We start from the raw sequence: 8,997 nt of genomic DNA, 5'->3' as shown, positions 1-8,997 counted from the left end.
TTGGCTGAGATTAAAGTTATAGTTTTTACACAGCTGAATAAATGTCAAGCAGACAACTGATTATCAGAAGTGTGAGATGCTCAAGAATATACTCCGGTGTCCTGTTATATTTTAGATAGCAAGGAGTTTATTAAACTTCACCGAAACAATCTGTAAATTTCATTAAAATTTAATAAACTATCATCTTGCCTTTATTTTGAGTTAGCACATAGCTTAAACACTTAAAGCTGTAAGCTAATGATAGTTATATAAGAGCAGATGCATGCTGGTGCAATAAGCTGTACGTTTTACGTCCAATGGATGCATTGTCGACTGATTAGTCGACTAATCGCAAAAATAATCGGTGACTAGTCGACTATCAAAATAATCGTTTGTGGCAGCCCTAATAGAAACACATGCATTTATCTTAAAATTGCAACAATAAAGTGGCATCTAATGCAGACACAACTATTCTTTTCTTTTTTCTTGTTTTACTATGAAGGCAAAGTGGCATGACAGACCTCCACTGGTATGGTGTATGTGTGTGAGATTGTGTCTTTTCCTGCAAAGATAAAGTCATTCATCTGAACTCTGAACGAATGCTAAATGAAACTGGACAGAAATGCCAAGAGCCATGGAAATAACAATATGTATACTGTACATGTGTGTATGTGCATATGTGCATGTCAGATTGTGTTCCTATGGTAACCAGTATTTGAGTATGCGTTATCACCCCACTGTGTTTGCTCAAGGAGAAAAGTTGGACGAGACAAAAGAAAGGAAAGAATACAAAGGAAAAGTACACAGCAGAAATGGAATGAAAGTTTGATGAGGAGCAAGAAAAAGAGCTGTTTTTTTTTACTCAGATGACAGCAGTAGATTGACAGCTTCCCTTTTCCTCATTATTTTGTGTGTCTGTGTGTGTGTGTTTCTGCAGCTTGCACTGATACAGAGCTTCACAGTCTCTCTGCCAGACTGAAGGACTGGTTCGGAGTTCTCCACCTCGATGCCAACAGAGACCTCAAATCCTCTGACAGCTTTGACTCCACCACTGGACGTGAGTACATCCCCATGCCGTGTGCCTGTGTGTGTGTGTGCGTGTGTGTACCCAGTAGCTGCTGAAAAGTCATGCTTTTTTTCAGTTCTCATGAGGGCTAGCACTGATGTTGACAGTGACCCTGCTCTGTTCTCTGTAATGTCAACATGTCTGAACTAGAGATGGACCGATCCGATATTACGTATCGGTATCGGTCCGATACTGACCTAAATTACTGTATCGGATATCGGAGAGAAATAAAAAATGTAATCCGATCCATTAAATATCAAAAAAGCACCTCACAAAACTTGCGACATGGCATAACTCGGCTCATAACCTTAGCACGTCAGAGCAGTATGCATTACGTGATAGAGCGGCTGTGGCGTGCCAGATCTGTCGGTGGTCTGGTTGAGCATTTCATCTCCGAGAAAGTTATCCCAGAGAGAAGTAAAGCAAGTGTGTAAGTTCATCTCTGAATGTTTGTAAAGCATTCCTGCGTTAAGCTTAACAACCAATATATGGAGCGACTGCCTCTTCTTGCTGCTACTTCAATGGTGAAACTGATCAATGATCAGCTGATCGGCTTTTCTGTCGCGAGTCCGTCTCTCTTGTTTGTTTATCGCCCACTTCGCGCCAGAAAGAGGAAACCAGCGGCTGAACAACAGCAGCACGTTTAAGCTTGATAAGCTGTTGTTAGAATTTATTTAATATTACTTTCTACACCAGGATCTTTTTCTACATAGCTGACGGCTGGTAACTGTGCAGGGGCGGATCTAGCAAAGTTTCGCCAGGGGGGCCGATAGGGCATTAACAGGGAAAAGGGGGCACAAAGACATACTATTCTTTCTTATTCTCATTTAAAATGTCTAGCTTTTAATAATTAATTATCTGAATCTTACATCCAAAGTTTTAATCTGATGTAAAAAGTATAGAAGTCCATTACTGTATATAGTAACTATTAAGTCTAATATACCCTAGTAAGCTATAGTACTTTTTCCTTTGGGAAGATACCATCTGTGCAGTCTGCAATTCTGTTGAAGAAATATGTTGAATCTCTTTAATTATTCTTGAAAAATAATTGATTTCTGTGCATTTTTTTTCACACTGCATCAAATTAAAGTTGATTACGTCGATTAAGCATCATGAGGTGGAGGGTGGTTCCCTATTTTTTATTTTTTTGCTGGGAGTTTGCAACCCTATTAGTTAGGTTGCTTACTCTTTAAAATACCAGAATAGGAAGGATGGAGTAGGTTTAAGTTTATTAGATTGATCAGTATTGCTGAACTATGAAATATTTTGGGTGCAGTGTATTTTTTGCATACAGGTATAACAGAATAGCTTTAGTGGGGGGTTTTTTAACTTGAGTTTGAACGTATACAAAATGCAGCAAGATATTTTAAAAAAGTTTTATTTATTAAAAAGCACACTATATCGGATTCTTATCGGTATCTGGCGATATCCAAATTTAAGATATCGATATCGGACGTAAAAAGTGGTATCGTGCCATCTCTAGTCTGAACACATCTCAGCTCTCTGCCGCTGAAAACACTCTTGCGCACATACTCGAACTCGAAACTCAGTGTGTTACTTTAAAAAAAGGAAATGTCGGTGACTTGGACATGTTCTGCAGTATCAGATGTGATTTTTTTTTCCCTTTTTTTCTTTTTTGCGTCTCCATTTTTTCTTCTCTAGACTTTGATACAAGCATCCTGCCCATTTGTAAGGACTCACTGGGCTGGATGTTCAACAAGCTAGACATGAACTTTGACCTACTCCTGGACCAGTCGGAGCTGAGTGCCATCTACCTTGACAAGTATGAACTGTGCATGAAGCCTCTCTTCAACTCCTGTGATTCGTTCAAGGATGGCAAGCTTTCTAATAACGAGTGGTGCTACTGTTTCCAGAAGCCCGATGGTGAGGAAAGGGGGATGAAAGATAAAGGGATAAAAGAAGGAGGGAACATATGAATAAGTAAGGAAGGAAAGAAAGCTTAAGTGACACAGATACGAGTTGCCTGCATTACCTCATTTAAGACCAGTTACAGTAGTTCTGATATAATGTAATGAACTAAATGTTAGTAATGGAGTACTAATAAAAACATGTTTTTAATTAATAATGTATTAAGAAGGATAAATAGTCAGGTCATTCAAGGACTGTAAATTAATAGTGAATGTAAGGATAATGGGTATTGAGCCTGATAGCAAAGGAGGATGTCTCCAGTATAATATGTCACTAAGCTGTTAGTGGAGGGAAACAGGTTTGAGTGATTATTAACTATAATCTAAGATACAACTAGAGCTGTTTCAGTTTTCAATTTAATGATACTGACTTTCTTCTGTTGTTGTAGGACTGCCTTGTCAAACTGAGAAGAGCAGGATCCAGAGTCAAAGTCGAAGAAAGAGCCTCATAGGTCAGTCTGAAGTGGCAGCTGTCAGTTGCTCGCTCCTTTAAATGCCCTTGGAGGAAAACTCACGACCACAGAGTGAAATGGCAGTTGGATTTCTTTTAATAAATATTTTCGAGTAGGGGAAAAAAGGAGATATTGCACCAGCACTATAAAGCACATCCAGGCACTTTGTACACATGTCATCTGTACCCATTGAGCAGATCGTGTAGTGTTTCAGCTCACTACAAAACAGCTTGAAAAACGAGCTGGGACAGGGTCAAATGAAGGTAAGAGAAAATAGGTGTGTGCGTTTGTGGATGTGTGTTATCAAGCGACTGCTTTTCCTTAAGCAGAATGTATGGTTCCTGTCTGCAACCTTCACAGCAGTAATTGATTGTTGATCTCCCTCCCTGTGTGAATACACAAGAACTTTTGCTGCAAGTTGAGGACGTGTACATGTAACCTCTGCTGAGCAGAGTTTGCATTATATGCTCAGATTTTATTTTTAATTTTTGTCTGTTTAACCTTTCCAGCAGCTTTCTATAACTTTCTGTGAATTTTCGTCATTCCTTCTCATTTCCTCTTGCTTTTCTTTGCTCGTCTCCAGGCACTTATATTCCCCGTTGTACTGACGAGGGCTACTTCAAACCAACTCAGTGTCACGGCAGCACTGGCCAGTGTTGGTGTGTGGACAAATATGGCAACGAGATAGCTGGCTCTAGAAAACAAGGCAATCCCAACTGTGGTAAGACCAAGCCACACATGTAGATATTCTTCAGTTTGCTCTGTTATTCCTCCATTTCTCTGACCTTCTTTCTGTGTTAGTGCTTTGATCCACGTTGTCTGCTTGAACATCTGTCTTTTTTGTTTCATTTGTAATCTTCTACAAATTAGAAAGCCTTCCGATCTCTTCTTTACAACACTGAAACACAGAGAGCACTGCAGCTGCAACTTTGTTCTCTTTCTTTGCTCAGTAATTCTCCCCGTGTGTCTCTATCTGTACCGGTATCTACGGATCAGTTATCATTTAGGAAATAGATAACATTAGGCATGCCTCTGGAGCCAATTCAGCTGTTTCTAATATGCCTGATTCTATCTGCCTCTGATATCCTGCTCGTGTACCTCTGATAAAACACCAGCATCTTGCAAGTCAAGACAGAAAATTTGTCACACTTGTCAGCAGGGAGCAATGTCAAAAGATCTGTTATGAATATGAATTTGAAGCAGTGCTGAGGCGTACCTCACAGGGGAGAATAAACAAATAAACTACTGCCTACTGCATTATATTTTGACAAAGAATATACAAGATTAAGTTTTTTGACATGTTATAGTGATAGCTAACAAGTCAGCCATGGAAATTCAAATGAAATGGTCAAAAAGCCAATAAAAGCACTTTGCTACAAATCAATTGCACTGTGGAAAAAAGAACAATAATTAGGAGGAAAGAATCCAGGCAGACATACTAATTACCAATCAAACAGCCAACTCACTGGCAGATTGCACCTCGCACGGATGCCAGTCTAGTCGAAAACCAGTAAATGCAGGTTCCAGTATTGATGTCCGTCCAGCCTCCATGCACACATGCACACGCGTAGACAACACCAGTCCTAACAAGCTCATCTAACTCTGGCTGAGTGGCCTGAGGCAGGGGTTGCCTGGAGTTCTCCCATTCTGGCCTGCGTAGAACAAACAGGTAGCAATGCAGCAGCTCTCCACTCAATAGCCTGAACACAAGGACACCAAACTGATTTTAACAGCGTAAGTGCCACTCAACCACAGCGCAGTTGTACCCAGGTGTAAATAGGCTGTTTTGAACACAGACTAATTTGAAGTTCGAGCTTCAAAAAATGCTCGAGGCAGAATCTGATAATGACTCCTGTTCACACTGTAGCTCCACTGGATTCAGCATTAGCCTCCCATTAACCAAACACCACTAAAACCATCCAGTATAATCAGCTCCCTGTAGCCGCATGTTGTTTGTTGGGTAAATCAACAGAAAGCAAAAGTTGTTGTTTTTTCATTTATTTTTTCTAGTAGATTATTTGCTCCCCTGAAAAGAATGTATTGGTTAGGGAAAGAGTTAGCTCATGATGGCCTACTCTGATTCTGTGCCCTATTTCAAGAGTTTACACCCAGGCTAATTGCTAACATTAGCAATTAGTGCAAAACAAAATAAGGCTGGAGCTAATGAGAGTGGAATTAGTTCTGAAGGTCTTTGGGGGTGAAGTGTTACACTGAATGTTTTGTTTTGCATCATGACCTCCTGTGCCCTCTAATGAAAGTCTTGACACCTCTGTATATATCAATAAAGATGTGGTTTGATGACTATTAGCATAGTTTCCGGGTTTTTCCAAAGGTAGCTGCAGAAGCGTAGACCACCCTTGCTAACTGCCGAAGCAAACCCACTAATTTTGTTATATAAGCAGGCCTTAAATATGACAGAAACCTGTCAGTTCAGAAAAGTGCTGGAAGGGTTACTTCCAGTAGGCTTTCAAGTTTCAGGGAGCCCACTGGCAAAGAATTTATAATCTGGGAAATCATTAATATATCATAATTAATGTTAATCTGGGGATATCTGTGTAATCTCTTTATTATGTTTTTCTCTCTCTACAGATGAGGATCAGGAGACATCGGGGGATTTTGGCAGCGGCGGTGCGGTCATACTCCTCGACGATCAAGAAGAGGAGCCATCACAGACCGGTCGGAGCCGGCAGAAGAAGAGACGGGGCCGCATCCATCCCCGAGGGACCATCGAGGACGACGAGGACGAGGAAGAGGACAAGGATGACGAAATCGGCTACGTTTGGTAGCTCCGCTCCATTTTCCTTTGCCATCAGCTGACCAGGAAACTCCGTTAACTCAGCACAGATCTAAAGCCATTCCAATGTCTCTTCCTCCAGTTACCTTGGCAGCAGTCCATCTCCTGGCCCCTCAACCTGCTACTGCAATCTCTGTCTCTCATCCAAATCTCTCTCTTCAGTGAACCTCATCTGACCTCTTCATTTTCAAGCGTTTCACTCTGTCCTCAGACAGAAAATAGAGAGACTATTAGATTTCAACAACTGTCAAGCCCCTTTTAGAATTCTGCTCGAGCTGTCCACTTTCTGCCTCCACGTTCCCCCAAACCTGTGATCGTAAACACCTTCTAACAGGGACTCTATTATCTCTGTCACTCGTTCCATCTTCTTTCAGTCGTTCTCCCTTTCTCCTATCATTGTATGTCCATGTCAGAATCTCTGGTCAGTCTATGAGCCCAGATATGTTAGCTGATGTATTGGATGTAAATATGTTTCCTTAAGGGAGGCCAGGCTATGGACTACCTTCCCTGTTGCTCCATCAGCGGCTCATTTTCATATTGTGTGTTCCACCGTCGGGCTCCTTCTGGTGTTCAATGATGTTTCTGCAAATTGCTGCCACAGTTTAAGGCTCTGAGATGCTCCTTCTCCCTCTCTCTCTCACTCTCTCTCTGTTGTTTTAAGGAGGATTGTAAAATATTTGTTGATCTTGAATGTTCCAGGAAGCCCAGGAAACAATGAGATTAATGATGTATTGTCGTTGTTGTTGCATGTTTCTCATCGTGTTTCTATAAAAGAGATATTTACCTGGCCAGGTCTAGCTCTATGCATCTCAAACAGAAAGTGATGCCTATTTGGCTGCTACAATACTTTGTTGCTATGTTGATGCTGTCTAGTGTCTTTTTGGTTCTTCTCCCAATCTCAGGAGGTAGGAAGTTGCATTGCAAAGTGTGATAGCAGTTAAGAAAAGCAAACTGCAAAACCTACAGTCCAAATTGGTTGGTTCTCAGCCAGCTATTCTTCTACTAATTGGTCAATAGGGCTGCTGAGGATTTTTGACTGCGCATGGACACTAAGCTGCTCCTGAGCTGGGAGGACACATGAAGTCATGCAGAAGAAGAGGCTCAGTTGTGCGTCAAAGCGTTGGATATGTTCAGTGATTTGAAATTGAAATCTTCACCATGTCAACTACGTGAACTTTTATTTGTAACTTTGAGAATTTAAGTAAAGTGGCACTTTGGGTGTCTTTTGAACCTTACAGGTCTGCGTCCATGTGTCTCTTGCTCCCCCGTGATGAAACTTTTTAGGCAGGGCGTCATGTGTTTCATCTTATTTCAAAAAATCGTGATAAAAAAAAAAGTGATGAATAAAAACACATCTCTTGCCTCGCTTTGAAACCACAAACACATTTGCATAAGATTTTTTATTTTTTTCCAAAGCCCGGATTTCGCTGCAGTATTACAATCAAAGCCCTCCATCAATACTGACCTTTTCCAACCTTGAGAAAGCGTCGTCCCTGTTAGAAGCAGACATAAATGGTAGCTGCAGAAAATACTCTTATCACTTGCCTTTGAGAGAGGAGAATCACAAAGCTAGCGGTGCCCATAAGAACATAAAAGCTTAATGAGTGTTTTTGTAATATCAGTGGCTAATGGGACAGCTGACCCCACTGGCTTGAAACAGCCTGCACAGCACTTTGAAAACACATTGTAGCAACAATCAGAAGCTAAAAGGACAACTGAATCTTCTGGCTCGAAAAAGCCTATTCAGCAGTTCACAGGACTCTCTGTCACACAGAATAGACAATGGGCTTAACTATGTGCATCAAATTATGCTGGAAGCTGTGGAGGGTGTATAATCACCCGATTCTGGGACCCTGGCTCGTGCGTCTTCTGCTGTCATCAGGCTACATGAGAAAAGTTGGAAAGAAAATGTCTGCTTCTTGTGTTTTTACTGTATCCGCCTATATTCCCAGTTGCAGTGCTATATGGCTCTCAGCTATTCCTTTCACTGGATCCTTAATAATAATTAGTGGTAAATGGTCTGTATTTGTATAGCGCTTTTTACTAGATCCCCCTAGGGACCCCAAAGCACTTTACACACCCAGTCATCCACCCATTCACACACTGGTGGTGGCAAGCTACAGTTGTAGCAGGTGGCTGGACGAACCACCTGCTACAACAGGGCAGGGCAGACTGACAGAAGCGAGTCTGCCATATCGCGCCATCGGCCAGTAGGCGGTAGGTGGAGTGTCTTGCCCAAGGACATAACGACTGGGCTGTCCAAGCCAGGGCTCGAACCAGCAACCTTCCGATTACAAGGCGAACTCCCAACTCTTGAGCCATGATCGCCCTAGTGATAACACAGTCTATCAAATCATAAAGAAAACGAAAATACATTTTGCTCAAATTCCTATTACAAATAAATAGCATTATAATAGCTAATTTTTTTCACATAAAATGCAAAACAGCTTGCCTGTATGCAGGGATTCCTCTCCTTGGTAAGGTCTCCAAGAAAACCTTTAAATATAGTCATAAGTAGTCATAAGCATCTACTTAAGCATCTGTGGCACCAAGGCCATGCTTGTCTGTCTTCAGGAGAAAGACCTTGCAGTTTCAGAAAAACATCTCTTCCTCTTTAGAGCCGTTACATAAAGTGTTTAATTTCTGTTATTCAGAGTGATGTTTAAGGAGGAAATGGTTTGTTTATTCAGAATTAAGGTGAAATCGGCTTGTTTTCTTCATCTTTCCTCTCACTCTGTGCTTTTGCTTGAAGACATCTCGGTATCTTTGTTATGAAAT

At 41.2% G+C, this 8,997-nt stretch overlaps 1 protein-coding gene across 6 annotated transcripts in view; it reads left to right on the top strand.

Moving 5' to 3' along the window:
* Nucleotides 1-7,454, top strand: part of spock1 (SPARC (osteonectin), cwcv and kazal like domains proteoglycan 1) — a 108,452-nt gene extending 100,998 nt beyond the window's left edge. For all 6 annotated transcript variants that reach the window (XM_013910576.1, XM_013911316.1, XM_013910371.1 and 3 more), the window contains 5 exons: nucleotides 917-1,036; nucleotides 2,708-2,929; nucleotides 3,363-3,425; nucleotides 4,009-4,146; nucleotides 6,015-7,454. In XM_013910576.1, coding sequence (XP_013766030.1) covers nucleotides 917-1,036; nucleotides 2,708-2,929; nucleotides 3,363-3,425; nucleotides 4,009-4,146; nucleotides 6,015-6,211 — 740 coding nt within the window. In that variant the 3' untranslated portion in view covers nucleotides 6,212-7,454. The remainder of the gene's footprint in view (nucleotides 1-916; nucleotides 1,037-2,707; nucleotides 2,930-3,362; nucleotides 3,426-4,008; nucleotides 4,147-6,014) is intronic.
* The last annotated feature ends 1,543 nt before the right edge of the window (nucleotides 7,455-8,997 follow it).

Source organism: Pundamilia nyererei, unplaced genomic scaffold (genome assembly GCF_000239375.1).
Source record: "Pundamilia nyererei isolate P.nyererei 1_Seehausen unplaced genomic scaffold, PunNye1.0 scaffold00001, whole genome shotgun sequence".
Lineage (NCBI taxonomy): Eukaryota > Metazoa > Chordata > Actinopteri > Cichliformes > Cichlidae > Pundamilia > Pundamilia nyererei.
The sequence above is the reverse complement of the archived record's forward strand: the minus strand, read 5'-3'. Positions and strand labels throughout refer to the sequence as shown.